This window comes from Tamandua tetradactyla, chromosome 6 (genome assembly GCF_023851605.1).
Source record: "Tamandua tetradactyla isolate mTamTet1 chromosome 6, mTamTet1.pri, whole genome shotgun sequence".
Classification (NCBI taxonomy): Eukaryota; Metazoa; Chordata; class Mammalia; order Pilosa; family Myrmecophagidae; genus Tamandua; species Tamandua tetradactyla.
Window position 1 is genome coordinate 26,972,586 of NC_135332.1, and position 18,140 is coordinate 26,990,725.

The window sequence follows — 18,140 nt, forward strand, 5'->3', positions numbered from 1 at the left end:
CATGTCTATGTATGTATACATAGTTTTTTGTACATGTCAGATTCTGGCAGAAACCACATTAACTAAGTGTTCAAACTAGCACCTCAAAAAATGGGACAAACTTGACTGGGCTCCTAATGTAATTCAATGGGGAGTATGTCTCATCACCCATGTAGCATTCTTGCCAAAAGGTTTAACCTGAATCTAATCATGAGCAAATAATCTCACAAATTCAGTTATAAAACAAATTCCCACTGAACACAGTTGGCTTGGCAACTTCTGCTAACAGAGCAAAGACAGAAAAGAATCAGCCGGGTCCCAAGTCTCAGCCTTGAATCTCAGGCTTGATTTTTTTGTTTAGTGATTCTCAGTCCACCTCACATGATCAGACAGACAACCCATGTTTATTTGGGTAGAAGACTTTACAATTTGCAACTATAAAGATTAAACATAAAAATGATGATGTAATCAAGCCCATAGTATTTTTAATTTTGTGTTAAATTTAGGGATGTTTCATAACCATCAGTTTAATGTGCTTGTATTATATATTCTAAATGACCCTAATGTTTAAGAGAACTTCTTATTAACCTTATAATTTCAATTTAAATGTGTAATTGATTTTTAGGTGTGATATTAATCTGAAAGTTTTAAGATTCTAACAAACTTAAATTACTACATATATAAATAAGTTTGCAGTAGTCACTTAAATGCATAGGAAAATGTTATCTGTTAGGGTTGTAAGTCTGCCCCAAAAGGCATTGGCATGTTTGGAAATTTAATTAATCAGGTTTGTATTTGGTATTTGTTGTTTAGGCAAATTTAACTTCTCAAAATAATAAGATAATTGGGTTTTAATTAAAGAGCAAGTGAAAGTGATTAGTCTTACTCTTATACCCCAATTTTTAAATGTGTAAATAGAATAACAAAATGTGTAAGTTGAACTTAGACTTAAAAGGGAAGAATGTAGGTTTTCAAAAAGTTTTTAGTGTTTTAATAAATTGAATATGAATTCAAACCCAAGGATCTTTATTTTGTGCACAAAAGGCCAAATTACCAAATGGGAAAGAGGCAGATGATAGAGGAGAGCAGGGACCCTGTGGAGTGTGGGAGAAAGAGAAGGAGATTAGCCAAAGAGGTGGAGTTCTGACACGTGTGTAATGATGGTATAGAGCAAGTCTTGCTCTATCCTCTTATCACCTCATCAAGAGATTTTCGGAGGACTTCATTATGGTTTTCTCCTTATTTCAACTTTATTGAGGTATAACTTACATATATAAATACACACATCCATTCTAAGTATATAGATTGATAACTTTACAAATGTATGTTCCTGCATAAACATCACAATCAACACGTAAAACATTTCCAGCACCCAAAAAGTTCTTACGTGCCTTTTCAATCTTAGACAAACAGTATGATCTGATTTCTATCACTGTATATTAATTTTATACTCTTAAATGGAATCAAACAGTATTTATGTTTTTGTGTCTGATTTCATCTATCACAATGTTTTTAAAATTAATCCATGCTATTCATGCATAAATAGTTGCCTCTTTTTTATTGCTGAATATTATTCCATTGTATGGATTTGTTTATCTGTTCACCTGTTGATAGACATTTGGATTGCTTCCAGTTTTGTTCTGTTATGAATCAAGTTGCTATGAACATTCGAGAACAAGTCTTTTTTTATGGCCTTTTTTTTTTTCATTTATCTTGCGTGAAGACGTAGGAGTGGAATTGTTGGGTCAGATGTTAAGTGAATGTTCAAGTTTATAAGAAACTGCTAAACTGTTTCAAAGCAGCTGAGTCATTTTAAAATCCCACTTATATTTTTCCTCAGTATTTTTAGGAGTCAGATTTTTGTTTCTTTTGAGTAAGACCTATCTTTTCCGGCCTCAAGGTGGCCCCAATACATCCTGGTGAGTGCAGAGATATACCAGTAAATGTTATTTCAGCAGGAGGAAAGGAAGCTAAATCCATAGGTGATCTTGTCCTGCCCCCAGTAAATTTCCAGGGCCTGTGTCAAACTTTGGATCCAGGAATATTGTTTTCACAGAGGGAGATGCTATGGTCTGCTGGTCAACTGATCTTGAATTGACCTAATCCCACGTTTGTCCTGCGCAGTCCTCCTTGAGAGATATTGAAAAGAAAGGGAACTTCGCGTACTCTCAATATCGTCTCAAATCCAGGATCCGTCGGCTGGGGTGATGGAGAGAGGCATCTCCATCCAGGAGACAGGCAGTGATTGTGACTGCATATACATCTTGGGATTTACAAACACGGACCTTTCAAAGCGGGAGGGGAAAACAGACTTTGAAATACGCCTTTTGGCACCTCAAACTCTGATCCTTCCCCTCCCCACGCCCCATTCCCACGTGAGCTCACTGCTCAGCTCACCCTGGCCTTTTCCCAGAAAGGAAAAGGACTTCCAAGCCCCTCAGTGGCTCAGCTGAGGCTACCGGACGGGCCCAGCCATGTTCTGGTCATGCTACTGTCCTTTGTGAAGGAGACTGCTACACGTGTGACCTTCAAATGGATGAAATGGGAAAAGGAAAAGAGGAGGTATGGGGGTCTCCAACTGATCCTAACGATCCCTCTACCCCAGAACGGGAAAGTGGGGACTGGGTTTGACAGAGGTGCATGAAGTTCATAAAAGCAGGAAAGAAGGAAGGCCCAGAGCGGAGTAATTTGGAAGGGCCAGATCACAAGGCAGAAGCAAGGGGTTGAGAGGTAACGAAGGGAAAGGCTGTTCCCTTTCCCTTAGGGAGAAGCTGGGCAGAAGCGGTTAATGATGGCATAATTGGGGTAACTGGGTGTCTTTGATAACGATTCCCCCATCTCAGGGCGGAGGGCCCAAACCAGAAGCTGACCTGTTGACCCTAGGGGCTAATTCCTCCCTTCTTGGGCGAAGGGCGACCTAGAAGAAAAACTGCATTTCCCAGCCTCCCTTGCGGATGGGTAGGGCCGTGGGAGAGCATGTTGACCAATGAAATGCGAAGTGATCGCTCACGTGACGACCCCGCCTGCCCACCTCTGACCACAGCCCTTGCCCGTTTTTTTTCTGCTGCCCTGAACCCGGAAGGCCTGTGGATCTTGAGAACAAGGGCCCCCACCAGGGCGCGGTTCGGAAAAAGCCTGTATCCCTAAGGACTCTGAGGGCGCAGACCCACCCTGCCGGCCGGACTATTCACACCCGCCTTCCTTTTCTGTGAGGGAGAAACAAGCCTCTCTCTTGTTTAAGCCACGTTTAGGTTTTTTTGCTGCTATTCACAGCCGAACCTGATCCTGTCTAGAGCTAAGGGAGGAGCTGAAACAGGAAAGCGGGTCCCAGTTGATGATAACACCGCAAAGCCTCAGAGATTTATTGGGAACCAAAGGCTGATGACCAGAATTGGGGAGTGAGAAGAAGCTTGGGTTGACCAGGGAACAGAAAGTTGTCCGGCCTGGAGGGTTTGTAGGCTGCTGGAGAGAGTTACCTGAGTGGGCTGGTGTGAGGAAAGAAACACAGGAGTGCAGGTCGGATGGCACCCCTGCCACACGTGTGGAAGCAGCACCCTGGGGAGTGCCTCTGATTTGAAGTCTGAACTTTCATTGTAGCTTCTGAGGTGCAGTCTGTTGGGAAGCTGGGGATAGACTCTTGCTGAACAAACTCACAGGAGAATGATGTATAAACCAAAAAAGTCTTGGATGTATTTAGAGGTAGGATTCCCTCACACCCCACTTGGGGTACCATCTCCACAGCATTGAGCCAAACTGGGCTCATGTTTGTATGGTGAGAATCAGGGTGAAGAGGGGTGGATGCTTCTGAACAATATCTGGGCTAATGTGCTACAGTTTCCCACAGTACGGAGTTTGTATCACTAGAGGAGCGTGAGATGCACTTAGGAGAGATGGGAAACTTTCCTAATGCCTTTAGGAAAGCATTAGGAAAACACACAGGTGGATCCAACTCATCGTTTCCCAGATATTGCTGATGACAGTAATGAAAAAGTGAGTCAACTAAAGTCGACTTTAAAAACAAGTAAAATAATAGCAGTTAGGTGGATGTACAAAAATCATTTAAGTTGCACGCATGTGATAGGAATTTGGAAACAAGCATCCTACCCCATCCACCGCAGGGCACCCCTCTCAGAGGACCCAAAGACTCCCAGGTTCTGGGTCTCACTCCCAGATGCGTCTTGTCAAAGTGCTAGTAACATCAAGAGCTGCCATGAAGCCCCCTGTTCCTCTGTCCCCCAGGAACTGTGATACAATTAACAATAATTTCTTGGTCCATCCTGGAGTGCCCTGTGGTGTCTGGCTCTGCATGTGAGAAAGCCCAGCATAAGTCTGTAACAGAGAGCCCAAAGAAACTGAACTCCATTCCCTCCCCTTCAGCCCAGAACAGTCTGCCAATTTCCTAAGGAGGCCACTAAGCACAGGCAGACATCCCCCACCCCATGCAGAAGCTCTGAGGGGGGCCCATAGAACCCCCACCCCATGCAGAAGCTCTGACAGGGGCCTGAAGGCTGGGCTCAGGGTGGGGAGGGGGCTGTACCTCGTCTCTTCTCCCCCAGGTCCAGGCATGAGGCACAGGGTAGGTCTGTCCACTCTGGATCCTCTAGTTCATTCTCAGTGTGGCCACCAGCGTAACCTTTTTCAAAATCCAGATCTGATGATGTGGCCTTCATGTTCAGTATTCTTTCCCAGGTGCTTGGGATGAAGCCCGGATCCTTCTATGCCCTACCAACCCCTGCCTGCTCTGGCCCATCTCGTCCTCCCGCAGCCAGCCGCAGTACCTGCCTCTGCTTCCTCAGGTTCTCCATGCCCGCTCCAGTGACGGGGCTGCTCCTGTAACTACAAAGCACCCCCCTTCCCCATCATGGTGTCTTCTTGCCTTCTGGCCTCAGTTCCAGGTAACCCGGGGGACCTTCCCTGATGACTCAGTCTAAGATCCCTCAAAACTGAAGATCTGTTCAAAGGGTTTAAATGATTATGTCTGTCCCACTCACAGGGCTGCGAACTCCTTAAAGACAGAAACTGTGTCATGTCTGGGCTCACTCGTTAGTTAACCGCAGTGCCGGGTACAGCTCTGGCTCCCAGCAGCCTCTCAGGAAATCCTTGGTGAATGCATAAATTGTGTGTGTGTGTGTGTGTGTGTGTGTGTGTGTGTAATTTCCTTAAGGACAGGGACTGTGCCCTCCTCGCTGCTGTGTCCCCAGTACCTGACAGGGCCAGGCGTCATATAACAGGCAAATGTGCCCATGTGTGTGGGAGACGTGTGCACGGGTGTCTGTGGGTATGTGCATAACGGTATCAGATTAGGGTCTTTTCCTGCTTGAGGTCTCAGATACGACAATGAGGATAACACTGATTGTCACACACAGGGGAACCACCCTTGCTATCTTCAACAAAGTGTAAAAGTAAAATGGAGGGGAGAGAAGAGTTCTTTGAAGAGAACTGAGACCTTGTTCAGTTCTGCTCCTCCCCCCAAACCAGAAGACCCCTCGGGGAGCTTGGATGTGTTTCCCACAGCTGGGAGATAGGGAAGTTTGCAGTCTTCTGAGGCCGGGGTGAGCCGATGCCTCAAGGACAGGGGACACAGGCTTGTCCTGTATTCCCCGGCTGTGCCAGCAGGAGAGGAATGGAGCATTCCCGAGGAGCCAGAACCAGCCTCAAGCAGTCTTGGGTCCTGACCGTAGGGCTGCCTGGAAAGTCAGAGGGACCCATATCTGAAATCAGCTGCATCCAGCCAGGTCCAGGGAACCAGAAGGGAAAACTCAGAAGGGTTCTCCAGAGAACCCTCAAAAGCAGTCCAAGTGAGAAAGGGTCAGCTTTAGATACCTGTCAGGCGTGGAGGCCACAGCCTGCTTACAAGGGCCCCAGTACTAAGACAACTTTTCCTGCCCCCTAACCTGCCTCAGTTCCCCTGTTCACCCTTGGAGTGTTACAAACGGGGCAGCAAGGTGGTGGGGGCTGGTGGGGACCAGGCAGTGGGGGAAGAAGCACAAGGCAAAATAGTCAAGAAGAACCCACCATGCTTTACCCTCCTCACGCTCTCCTTTCCCACTCAGACACCTATTCCAAAGCCAGCTGAGCTAGGGGTGAGAGATTTTGCTATAAATCCATTTTGCAGTTTTCATTTCTATACAGGATTGGACATTCTGATAACTGATCTGAGGCCAAATTCGCCACTTCTAGTGACCACAAGCCCTAAAGGAGCCCAGAGTGAGCAGCTGAGGCATGGGGCTGGCCAGAGTTCTCATCTATGAGCAGAGGCATTCCAGCTGCCCCCTTCATGCATTCAGCTGTCCAACAAGTGTTTAGTTAGCATCTACTTCATGTAGGAACTGTTCTAGGTGCTACAGGTAGAGCAGGGAAAAAAAAAAAACACTAAAATCCCTGTCCTCGTGGAGCTTACCTGCTGGCAGGGGAGATGGATGCTAAACAATCTAAGAAAGTAAAATACAGAGTGTATTATGTCGTGATCAGTGCAAAGGAGAGCATTTAAAGTTAGGGTGGCCAGGGAAGGCCATGCTGAAAGACAACATTGCTGTAAAGACTTTTAAAAATATTGAAGGGGGTGGGGTGGGGTGGGGTGTGCAGGTGGTTCAGTGGTCGATTTCTCGCCTTCCATGCAGGAGACCCGGCTTCCATTCCATGCCCATTCACTTCCCAAAAAACAAACAAGCAAAGAACGAAAGAAAAAAGAAACAAAATTCAACAGATGGTGCTGTAATAACTAGATACTCACATGGAAAAAAGACTGAAATGTGATCCCTGCCCTACAGCATACAAAAAAATAAAAAGACATTAAAGGGGCATAGGAGACGGAAAGTGCCATTGATTCTGTCACCGGGTACGAACGTGTACGTGCTACATCTGTGTGCCACTGACACGGGGAGTTGCTCCAACTGTGGCGGGCGAAGGACGGGGGAGGGGTCTGGGATGGAGGCTGGGTGGGGACCAGGCCAGGATGGGCCTCTCAGCGCAGCCCTGGACTTCCGGCATGGCTAGGAATGGGGCCTGCCAGCTCTGGGCAGTGTCAGCAACACCTTCCCCCGGGCTGGACGGCGCGATCAGTGAAGGACGATGGGCCTGGAGATTGTAGAGTCTCCTGTGTCTGGGCCCGTGCCAACAGGGGATGGGGACAGCACAGGGTGACCCTGAGCTCTCTACCCCTCACCCTGCCCTAGCCCACCACCTCTGCCGCTTTCCACCCACTCCAGGGAGACAGGGACCTGACGGGGTTTTTCCAGGCTGGACCGGTGGCCTGACCCAGCGGGGACCATGAGGATGGGCGGGGACCATTCCTGGGCAGTCAGGGGAGATGAGGTGTGTCCCTGCGCCCCCATGGCTATGGGTGGGGGGTGGCGGGTGGGAACAGGTTTGCCAGGGGCAGGTGGAGGTGGGGATGGGGAGGTCGGCAGTGCCCCCACCCCACATCCTGTTTTTGGAATGTGGGCCCCAGCACGTGCTTTTAACAGGTGGATTTCATCCAGGGCAGTGACCCCCCCCACCCCGCCTCCAGGTCTGCTCCCAAAGGAACGCTGCGCAAGGCTGGGGAGGGGTCCCCGGCACGCCCAAGCAGGGGTTAACCTTGAGTTTTTCCAGGCTGGGCTGGGGCCCTGAGCCAGCGGGGGTGAAGGCACATATTTCCCACCCTTTCCTGAAAGCAGGCCAGGGGGTCCTTGTCACAGATGGAAAACCACACAGGCGCCCACAGCTGATAGGGAGAGGAAATGTCACTGAGAAGGCAGGTGCTTTCAGGCCCTGGGACACTGCCTGGGAAGCCCTGCCAGGCTGCAGGGAGGACAGTTCCATGGTGGGCTTCCATGGTCTCTGCAATCAGCCAGGCTGGGCATGAAGACATGTGAGGGAGTGACTCTGAGCCTCCATGTCCTCTGCTGTGAATTGCATCCTCCTCCCGGGGTGGTTTCAAAGATTAAATGAACTAATTTGTGGGACGGGCTCAGCATAGGTTCCAGCCGGGAGCGGGTACACAGGTGAGGGGGTGGGGGTGGGGCCTGCCAATTGGGCAGCCTCCTAGAAAGGTAGAGGGGACAAACAGAAAATCCCAGCCTGGGAGTGTCCCCTCCCTGGCCGCTCAGCTCACATCAGTCATCCTAAGGCCCCCACCACAGCCCTTTCCGCCTCCTAGAGGAATGGGAGGTGATGCTCAATTCAGAGCCTGATGAGTGCTAGAGGAGAAGCCTTTCTATTTCTCATATTATAAAATAAGTTCATTATTGTACATTTGGAAAGTACAGAAAAGCAAAAGCACGAAGAAAAAAAAAAGTTTTCATTTAACCAACAAAGCCAGCCACCTTTAACACCTTAATATTTTTCCATATGGAATTTTTCCTGGGCATGGGTTTTTCTGTTCTCTGTGATGTGGTTGGAGCCTTGGCATTAAGACATTGAGCTGGCAGGAAACTGGGGGATTAACTGGTCCAGCTTCTTCAGCTGAAAACCCAGGAAACTCTGTCCCAGAAGCATGAAGTGACTTATCCAAAATCAAGTTCCAGGTGAAGCTGGAACCAGACCTCTTGGATGTTGCTGCCTCTCAAAGTAACAGGCCCCCGACACCAGGACCGGGTCTTCCTCCAGCCCCGAGGATCTCCTCTGGGACAGTTAACAGGGCACCTGGGCCTTTCAGCGGGGAGGGGATCTGTCAAGGAAGCGCTCCCATCAATGGGGGTATTGGCTCTAGCGAACCCCATCCCCCAGTTCCAGGTGGCGACATGCCCATGGGGTGAGGGTAGCTGAGGGATGAAGAGAGAGGGCGGACAGAGCCCAGCAAGGGGTGTGGCCCTGTGTCTGCTCCCAAGGGTGGAGCCAGCCAGCAGGGTCATCCTGTCCCTTTAAGAGAAGGGGGAGCGCTAGCCCCTCTCGGTCATCCTGTCCTATCACCCATCCCAGCCAAATCTGAAAGGGAAAATGAAAGAAGGACCAGGAGGATCAGGTCCCCAGCATCTCCTGAAGTCCTGTGCTCAGCTCTGACGGCCCGGCCACGACTGCAGGGTGAGTGAGGTCAAGTGCGGGCCTTGGAGCAGCAGGGGCGTGTAGGGAATTTAAGGGAGAAGAGGAAGGCTCTAAGGAGACGTGGGAGGCAGGAGCAAAGGGGCTCCAGGGAGGAGACGGGAGAGGGCTGGGCCTGCGTTCCGGCCAGGCTGGGATGGCGGTGGCCGCGGACACCTAGGACAAGAGATCCTGATAGACTTATGAACTGGGGGCTACATTTGTGTCACCGCCCTCCCCCCCCCAATCCTGAGAGGAGTTCACTGTACTTTATGGCAAGAGAAAGGAGGTGGGGGTCCCACTGCATCTGCTGACTCCCAGGGCTACAAAACTGAATGTGGTGTCCTGCATTTGAGGCACCACTCTTGCCCTTGGAAAGCAACCTTGAGCACACAAAGGCACCCGCTGGTTTCTGCTTCCACAGTGCAAGTCAGGGGCTGCCCTGCTGATTTCTAAGGTCCCTGCCTAAGAATCTGGAACCTAGACTCCCGGGTCTAACCAATTAAGCCCATGGGTGTCTGGATAAAAGCATCAGGGGTGCTCCTCCCCAGCACTCCTCAGCCCCAAGGAGAAGGGAACCCATATTTTAAGAATCACCTACAATAATCAGAGCCACCCCCTCAGGCGACCCCCCGACTCCAGGCTTTCCACACCTTTAACTCATATCTGCTCACAAACGCACTGCTAAAGCCAGACCTATCTGACCCCATGCCTCATTCTGAAGTTAGAGATCTAACTGACCCCTCCCCGATGGGCATGAGCGTGGGACGGGGAAGTCCCCGATCTGTCCCGTCCTCTGACTCCCCACCCCCACCCACGCCCTGCATCCCCAGCGCCATGGGGGAGTGGGCGTTCCTGGGCTCCCTGCTGGACGCCGTGCAGCTGCAGTCGCCGCTGGTGGGCCGCCTGTGGCTGGTGGTCATGCTGATCTTCCGCATTCTGGTGCTGGCCACCGTGGGCGGCGCGGTGTTCGAGGACGAGCAGGAGGAGTTCGTGTGCAACACGCTGCAGCCGGGCTGCCGCCAGACCTGCTACGACCGCGCCTTCCCGGTCTCCCACTACCGCTTCTGGCTCTTCCACATCCTGCTGCTCTCGGCGCCCCCGGTGCTGTTCGTCATCTACTCGATGCACCAGGCCAGCAAGGAGCCGAGCCCCGGGGACGCAGGCGGCGGGGCCGCGGAAGCCGGGGCGGCGTGCGCCCGGGGGCGCCCCGATGGCCCTTGCGTGCCCTGCGCCCAGCGCGCCCGCCGCGCGCGCCGCTGCTACCTGCTGAGCGTGGCGCTGCGCCTGCTGGCCGAGCTGGGCTTCCTGGCCGGCCAGACGCTGCTCTACGGCTTCCGCGTGGCCCCGCACTTCCCGTGCGCCGGCCCGCCCTGCCCGCACACGGTGGACTGCTTCGTGAGCCGGCCCACCGAGAAGACCGTCTTCGTGGTCTTCTACTTCGCCGTGGGGCTCCTCTCGGCGCTGCTCAGCGTGGCCGAGCTCGGCCACCTGCTCTGGAAGGGCCGCCCGCGCCCCGGGCACGCTCGCCAAGCCGCCGAGCGCGACAACCGCTGCAACCGCACGCACGAGGAGGTGCAGAAGCTGCTCCCGCCGCCGCCGCCGCCGCCGCTGGCCCTGCCCCCGCGGCGGCCGGACTTGGACCCCTATGCCCCGCCCGCCTATGCGCACCGGTCGCTGGCCGGCGACAGCGAGGGCGGCAGCGGCCGCAGCAAGGCGTCCCTGGCCACCATCCGCCAGGACCTGGCCATCTAGTGGCGGGCTCAGACGGAGGGTGATACCAGAGGCCGGACTACCCCCTGCCCCGGCCCTTAGAACAGACTCAAGAAGTGGGTCCGCAGGAACTGTTTGGAGGACCCCAGCTGAGCTGGAGACGCGCAGTGGAATGGCCGCAGGGGCAGCATCCCCACTTCCCTAGTACTCCAGCTGGGCCCGGGAGCCGCCCTGTGCAGCTGAGCAGGGGGCAGAGAATGAACTGAGGCAGGTGCTTGATGCCCTGATCCAGATGGAAAGGAAGGAAGCAGGGTGGCCGGGGAGAAAGTGCCCAATAGGAGGGCAGAGCAGAGTGGAAGGGGAGCGGAGGTTGGAGACCTATTGTTTTACTGGGAACAAATGAACAGCATTTCCAGGGGCCTTGACTAGGGCAGAGGCGCAGCTATGTGTGTAAGCACACTGTACACATGTGTAGGCTGAGCTGTGTGTGTGAGCATGCACATGTACACATACGTATCCTGTCTGAGCTGTTGTATATACACAGGTGCATCTGTATAATTTCTGTGAGCTCTTAGCGTGTGCACATACACTTCTTGTGTGAGCTCTTTGTGTTTGTGCAACACCCATATGCCCTGTGTGAGCTCTGTGGGTGCATATGTGCGCATGTACACATGTGCATCCTTTTTGAGCCACGTCCACACCCCTGTAAAGATGTTCACTGCCTTGGCTGTGCATGTGTGCACACACCTATATCCTGAGTGAGCTGTGGGTGTGAGCTCTGTGTGTGTGTGAGACCTGTGACGTGCACTGTATGGGTAGCCAGGATCCTGGGCCAACAGCAGCTGTGAAGGCTCCTCCATCCTGCCCAAGCCCAGCCCACCTTTGAGTGCATTGCAGGAAGGGGTGAGGAGGGGAGGGGAGGCCCCACTCACCTCCTGGGGCCAGCCTCAGTCTGGTCCGGAGGCTTGTGGGTACTCAGCACACTCTCGACCCTGTGGCCCTCTATGTGTGAGACGGGTTGGGGTGGGCACGGAGGCAGGGACAGGGCTGTAGCTCCTCTCGCTCTCACACCTGCACCCTCCCCGCCCTGCCACTGTTCTCCCAGTCTACAAACATGGCCAAGTCCCTTCCATCTCAGAAGAAACCTCCCCCCAAAACAAAACATGCTCCTAGCCCTACATCCTCTCCGCCTACTACCCTCCCCCCTCCCCCAAAGAGCAACCTACACGCTGCCTGCCTCTCCTCGGGCCCCCCACCCACCTTTGTCCTTCTCCGCCCCATGGGGCTGCTCTCCACAAATCCAGGGTGTTTCTCAGGCCGCCGTCTGCCGTACCCTCTGGGGCTTCATGGGACCCTGCCTGCCACCCACTGTGACCACCATTGTCCCACCCTGCCCATCGCCCCACCCTGCTGAGTTTCCCATTGTCTCTGGCCGTTCCCTCCCTGTCCTCAGCGTTCCTACCTGGGCTCCACACAGCAGCCAGAGAGGTCTTTTCTAAATTCCACCCTCCCTCCTTTTTTTAAACCCTTCGGGGTCTCCTTTGCCCTCAGAGTAAAGCCCAGACACCTTAACGAGGGGCCCCGCACGGTCTGGTTCTGCTTCCTCAGCCTCCCCGTCGCACGGTTTCGCTCGTACTTCTGTGCTTCAGGCCTCACCGGAGTTTCTGTTCATACCAAGCACGCTGCCCTCTTTTGCTTCCCAGGCTTTGGACATGTGGTCCCTCCGCCGGGCAGCCTGCCTCTCTCTACAGTCCCTCCTCCCCTCGCCAACTCCTCCATGCCTTTTGGGTCTCACTGTGGAAGGAAACTGATGCCATTGGGAGCTGCCTTCCCTCGCAGCCGCTCCCCCTGAGTCAGAGCTAGATGCTTCCCGAGGCAGCTCGCTTCTCCGCTGGTCCACACTGCCCTCTCCCCCTCGCTGGCACATAGTAGGTGCTTAGTAAAGATGAGTTGGAGGAGGAATTGAAGGTGCCCCGAGGCCCTCACCATCGTGGTGCCTGAGTGCCTAGCCACGTGCACTGCCTGCGTCACCGTCTCTCTGATGACGGTCAAAGATGTCCGGCTCTTTTCCAGGCCTGTTCATCTGATCAGTATTTGTTGAGCACCAACTATGTGCCAGCTAATGTTTCAACACCATCTGGGGGAAGCCGGATGCAAGCCACAATGTGTAATTCCAAGTTTCCACTAGCCACATGAAACAATTTATAAGAAACAGGGGAAATTAATTTTAGTAAAGTATTTCCTTAACCCAGCATATCCAAGATATTATCATTTCAACGCATCACTGATATTAGAAAGTATGAATGAGATATTTTACATTCCTTTTTTTTTCCCCCATACTGTCTTCAAAGTCTGATGAGCGTTTTACAGCCACAGCGCATCTCACTCCAGACCAGACTGGTTTCCAAGGCCAGTCACCACCTGGGGCCGGCAGCTGCTGTGTTGATGAGGTCAGGTCTAGATGTTGGGGCTACAGTGATGAACAAACCTGCCCTCGTGGAGCTTACATTCTGGTGAGGACAAAAAGGAGATAACAGAATATACATTCAGGTGACTGTAAGGGTAGGGTGGGAAAGTGGCATCTCCGAGGAAGTGGCAGGTCAGCAGGGCCTGGCCACGAGGCTGTCTCCGGGAAGAGCATTCTGGGAGGCAGGAGTGGCAAGTGAAAAGGCCCGCAGGCAGGAACATGCTGGGGGTAACGAGGCCTCGCAGCGGGCTGGTGCAGCTAGTGTGGAGAGAGCAACAGGAGGACCTAAAACCCAGTGCCGTCCAGCCAGGCCACCTCCCCCAGCTGAGGCTCCAGCCCTTCCTCTTCCCACCTTCTGCATCCCATCAGCCGCCCAGTCCTCCCTTTTACCAGCCAGGTCTTTCCTCTCCTCGCTCACTGCTCACTCTTCCCTGCCCCTTCAGAGCTTGCTCGGGGTCAGTCCCGACTCTAATGACATGCAGTATAACCACAGCCTCTGTTACTAACCGCAACACATCCTCCCACCCCACCCCAACAATTCCAATCAGGACACCTCACACCCTGGCTTAAAACCCTCACTGCCACTGCCCTCCAGTCGAGCCCAGCTCCTGAAAGGGGCTTGACCTTCCCAGCCTCTGCAACCATTTGTTCCATTCAAAGCCGAAAATTTAAAAAGATACTCCATCAGAAACTGACCGTTTCTGATCACAAGAAACTCTGTATCATCTCTGTGCTCCCCTAGCTAGCTCTCTCCCTTAGAGACTTAGCCGACGGGTGAGGGTGCACCTCCTCCAGGAAGCCTTCCAAACCCTATCCCAGGCCTGGTTAAATACCTCTGCTCTGCACTCCCATAGGAGCACGGGAGACTCCTCCGCTGGTCTGCCCAGGTGGCGTCCCAGTCTCCACCCTCCAGGTCTGTACCCCATGGGGAGCCTGATTCAGAGCAAAGCACAGGCAGGGCCCCCCCAGGGGACTTTTGGCAACGTCTGGAGATGTTTTCAGCTGTCACCACTGGGGGAGCAGTGCTACCTGCATTTAGCTGGTAGAGATCAGGGATGCTGCTAAACATCCTACGATGCACAGGTCAAGAAACAGAGAAGCCTGCAGCCCCAAATGTCAGTGGTGCTGAAACTGGGAAACCCTGCTCAGTTGTTGAACATTGAGGGCAACCCCTAGTCCAGAGGTTCCCAACAGGGATTGTACCACCCCAAAGGGGGCACTTTGTAAATGTGGAGGCCAGTGCTTTGGTGTCACAACAATGGAGGGACCCTGTTGGCATTTAGCAGGTAGGGTTAGGAATGCCATGAAGTCTTCCAACATCAAATAATTGTCATGCCCAGCTTTAGAGAGTCACATTGTGGAAAATCTCTTTAGGAATTACCTGAGACCAAAACCTGACTCTGTTTTATGTGTAAAAGCATTGAGTTTTGGGGGCATGTTTTATTATATGTATTGAATAGGTCAGTTTTTATTTCAGTGCCCACCCATACCTTTAATTTTCTTGAACTTTTTGTGTAGAATGGCTTCTACTCTTCATACTTCTTTCAAATCCAAAGGTATTCATTAGAAATCAAGGCTAAAAATTTAAATTAAAAAAATGGAAGCAAGCACGTGGCTCTATCATCATACCTGCTGAGTGTTTAGGCCCAAACAAGAACATGTAAAATACATTATAGGGCAGTGCAGTGGTGGCTCAGGGGCAAAGTTCTTGCCTGCCATGCTAGAGACCCAGGTTCGATCCCTGGAGCTTGCCCATGCAAAAAAAAAGGACATTATAAAGGATTTTCTCTTAACTTCTCCAATGTAATACAGTCGATAGCATATTGATTTTTGGAAGCATGTATATAGGCAGCGTATATTAGGATTTCATTTCAGATTTGTAAAAGAAGGTGTTAGAAAATATTTGCCAGGGGAAAAAAAAAGTCTGTCTTCCCGGCTCCCTCCAGCCTGGGGCAGACGAAGAGATGAGCCAGAAGCTGCTGCCACCTGGCGGCAGAAGTAGAAACAGCTGGCGGTCCCTGGTGGAAGACTTTGTCTCTTCCTATCCCTCCCACACCCTGCCTCCCCCTCCCCCTGACAGTTTCTATGGCCACCTCCCCGAATCCATCAGAACTAAGTACTTATCTGGGGGCTTCAGGGATCTAGTTAAGAGCCCTGCTCTGAAGTGAGAGCCCTGAGTACTGGTCCCTGATTTGCCACTAATGTGCTGTGTGACCCTGAGCAAGGTACTACCCTCTCTGGGCCTTGATGTGCAGGATGAAGGGCTGGTCTCTGAGGGCCCTCGGGGCCTCCCACACTCGTTCCCCTCCACCAGGGACATCCTAGGCCTCCTGAAACCTGTGGCGTTAAGGGTGGGTAGGGAGGACCAGACAGGTGTTCCTGGAGGCAGAGGGAGGCCCTGGCCTCCTAAGCTTCCAGGGCAATTGCCATGAGCCCCTGACCCCAGCCCCCATGCCAGCTGTCACTCCTGCCATGAAGGTCAAGTCTGTGATCACTCCCGACATAGAACTTCACCACCGCTGGGTGGCCGCCAGGACTCAGATTCCCTGAGAGGCAGAGCTAGCTTCATCCCTCACATTGGGGCTCCCCTGAAGACAGGGGCAGTCTCTCCTCCCCCACAGAACAGGGCCCCTCACATGGGCTGTGTACACCCCAAGACAGAGGGCTTCCCGAGGGCGGGGCTGTCTCCTCACTCAGGATCCCCAAAGACCCCAGCGCAGGGAGGAAGCCCGAGGGCAGTGCGGGGCAGCCCACTAGCCAATCCTCGGCCCCTGGTGCTCACCCCTGACCACGGGGACCCAGAGCCTGTCCGGAAGCCCCATGCCAAGCCCTCTGCCCAGACACCAGGAGAAGGGGCGGAGGCAGCGAGGTTCTGAGGCGCATGTAGAATAAATATAACTTTATTCTTTATCCAGTAGATCTCAGTGGAAAGTCCAACAGTAACAGGTGCACAGCAGGCGCCGGGGGATGAGACCCCCGCCCCGGGGCGAGGAGGGCAGGGCAGAGCCAGCTCCCCCAGCCCAGGGGTGCAGGGAGGAGGGGAAGGGACCCCTGCGGGCCTGCCCTGCGGGGCGAGGAGGGGGGCACGAGCCAGGGGCAGGCAGTGGGGTGGGGGGAGGGCGATGGACGAACTCACGCCAAGTGCCCGTCTGACCACAGTGCGTGTGTGTGTGTGCACACGTGCACACGTGCCTGGGGGCCCTGTGGGGGGTGCTGGTGGCTGTGAGGCCGGGGACAGGGGCAGCTCAGACCCTTTGACCGGCCCCTTCACAGTGGGGACTGGGGGCTTAGGGGACGTGGGCCCTGATGGGAAGGTCCGCCGGAGGACAAGTAAGAAATGCTTGGTGCGCTCCAGGGCCCCCACCCGCCCCTCTTCTCTCATGGCGGGCGGCACAGGTGCCAAAGGCCAGAGCCCCCCTTCCAGGGGCTTCCAGAAACTATCCACACCCAGCGGCTGGGTGGACGGAAAGGGAGGATGGCCACTTCCACAGCATGTAGGAGGGGAGGGCAGGCCTCGGAAAGTTACTATTTCACAGTTTGAAAGAGAAAACAGGAGAAAAAGGCTGGGGAGGAAGGCAAGAGGGGTACAGGGACATGGAGGGAGAAGGGGAGCCCCTTCTGAGCCACTCCCCTCCCTCAGGACCCACCCCCCGCCGCCCCACTCCAGCTATGGATCCAGCTCCCCCCAAATACACAGCACAAATTCCTTCAGTATAAATGTGCTTAAAATGAAAATTCTTATTAAAAAAAATCAAAACCAAAAAAAAAAATTAAAATTAAAACAAAACCAGCGAGAATTAATACCTGGGGTTTGGTACGGCAGGGTATGTACAGGGGGAAGCCCCCCACCCCTGGCCCGCCCCCTCTGTCACCAACCAAGGCAGGGGGGAGAGGTTCCCCAATTGGGACGCAATGGCTTGTGAGTTCTGAGGACGGGGGAGCCAGGTCCTGGCATCTGCTGGTGATGAAGATGTGGCGGAGTGGACGGGGGGCGTCTTGATGGACATGAGGCTGCCAGGTGCCCTGCCCGGGCCCAGGCCCACGTCCTCACTCAGGTCACTGCCTTTCGCCCCCTGGCACCCGCCCAGGCCACAGGAGTGGGCAGCCCATCGCGGCCTGAGCCTCTGTCCGAAGATTCGCCGCCTCCTCCCTCCTGTCCCCCAGGAGTAGGTCCCCGGTTCTGTCGGGGAGGACAGGTGGGGGGCAGGGCTGGAGGGGGTCTCACGTTGGTAGAAAGGCAGAGAAAAGCCGGGGCACGGGGGCAAGGACTGTGTCCATGGGGCGCGGACGGTCACGGAGAGTGGGTGGCCGGGCTGCTTCTGTTTGAGCTAGGGCTGAGGCTGGGGCTACAGCTGCCTGGCGGGGGGGCCAGGCCCCCCCCGTCCCGCCCCGCCCCGCCCGACTGTCCGCTCAGAGTGTCCAGGCCCTCGGAGTTCTCTAGCATCTCCTGGATGAGGGGTGGCATGGAGCCCGGGATCTCCATCTTCAGGGTGATCACCCGCTCAGCCCCTGCAGGAAAGGAGGGGGCAGAGGTTAGCGCCCCAGGCCTATGCGCCCACCCCGCACGGTTGGCTCCAGGAGGGCCACTGGACCTGGGGGCACAACATCATGGACATCGGACTCGAGCTGGGCTCCCTGACACCGGCCAGCTTCCTCACCCCCAACGCCGAGGGCAGAGGGTCAAGGTGGTTATGAACAGGGGCACCCACATCAGACCGCCTGTGCTTGCCACCAGGTCCTTCCTCTGTGTCGTGTGCTGTGGACACCTCAGAACGACTCTGCAAAGACTATTATTCCCACTCCTGGGATGGGAAACTGAGATTCTGAGACATTAAGTAGCGGGCACAAGGACACAGCCCCCCCATGGTCGGGGTCCAGAGCCACGCCCTTAACCCCATGCAAGGGTGATGCTGCCACCTTGGAGCAGGGCAGGAGGAGGCCACCTGGCGGGGTGGGGCCTCGAGGCACAAAGAGGTTGGAT

At 53.9% G+C, this 18,140-nt stretch overlaps 2 protein-coding genes and 1 long non-coding RNA gene across 14 annotated transcripts in view; 2 read left to right on the forward strand and 1 right to left on the reverse strand.

The window, feature by feature from the left end:
• Positions 1–2,106: 2,106 nt before the first annotated feature.
• Positions 2,107–6,782, forward strand: LOC143687476 (uncharacterized). Its single transcript, XR_013177549.1, has 3 exons — positions 2,107–3,678; positions 4,669–4,874; positions 6,600–6,782. It is a non-coding gene; the product is annotated as an uncharacterized LOC143687476 (long non-coding RNA).
• A 2,097-nt stretch (positions 6,783–8,879) lies between these two features.
• On the forward strand, positions 8,880–10,734 carry GJD3 (gap junction protein delta 3). Its single transcript, XM_077163040.1, has 2 exons — positions 8,880–8,982; positions 9,813–10,734. The coding sequence occupies exon 2, from the start codon at positions 9,817–9,819 to the stop codon at positions 10,732–10,734; it is 918 nt and encodes a 305-aa protein (XP_077019155.1). The 5' UTR covers positions 8,880–8,982; positions 9,813–9,816.
• Positions 10,735–16,043: 5,309 nt separating this feature from the next.
• RARA (retinoic acid receptor alpha) overlaps positions 16,044–18,140 on the reverse strand; it is a 43,226-nt gene continuing 41,129 nt past the window's right edge. For all 12 annotated transcript variants that reach the window (XM_077164466.1, XM_077164464.1, XM_077164474.1 and 9 more), the window contains one exon: positions 16,044–17,668. In XM_077164466.1, the coding sequence (XP_077020581.1) occupies positions 17,451–17,668 (218 nt within the window). In that variant the 3' untranslated portion in view covers positions 16,044–17,450. The remainder of the gene's footprint in view (positions 17,669–18,140) is intronic.

What these genes read in the sequence shown, in the direction of transcription:
- GJD3 (XM_077163040.1), top strand. Translation starts at nt 9,817, where the DNA reads ATGGGGGAGTGGGCGTTCCTGGGCTCCCTGCTGGACGCCGTGCAGCTG.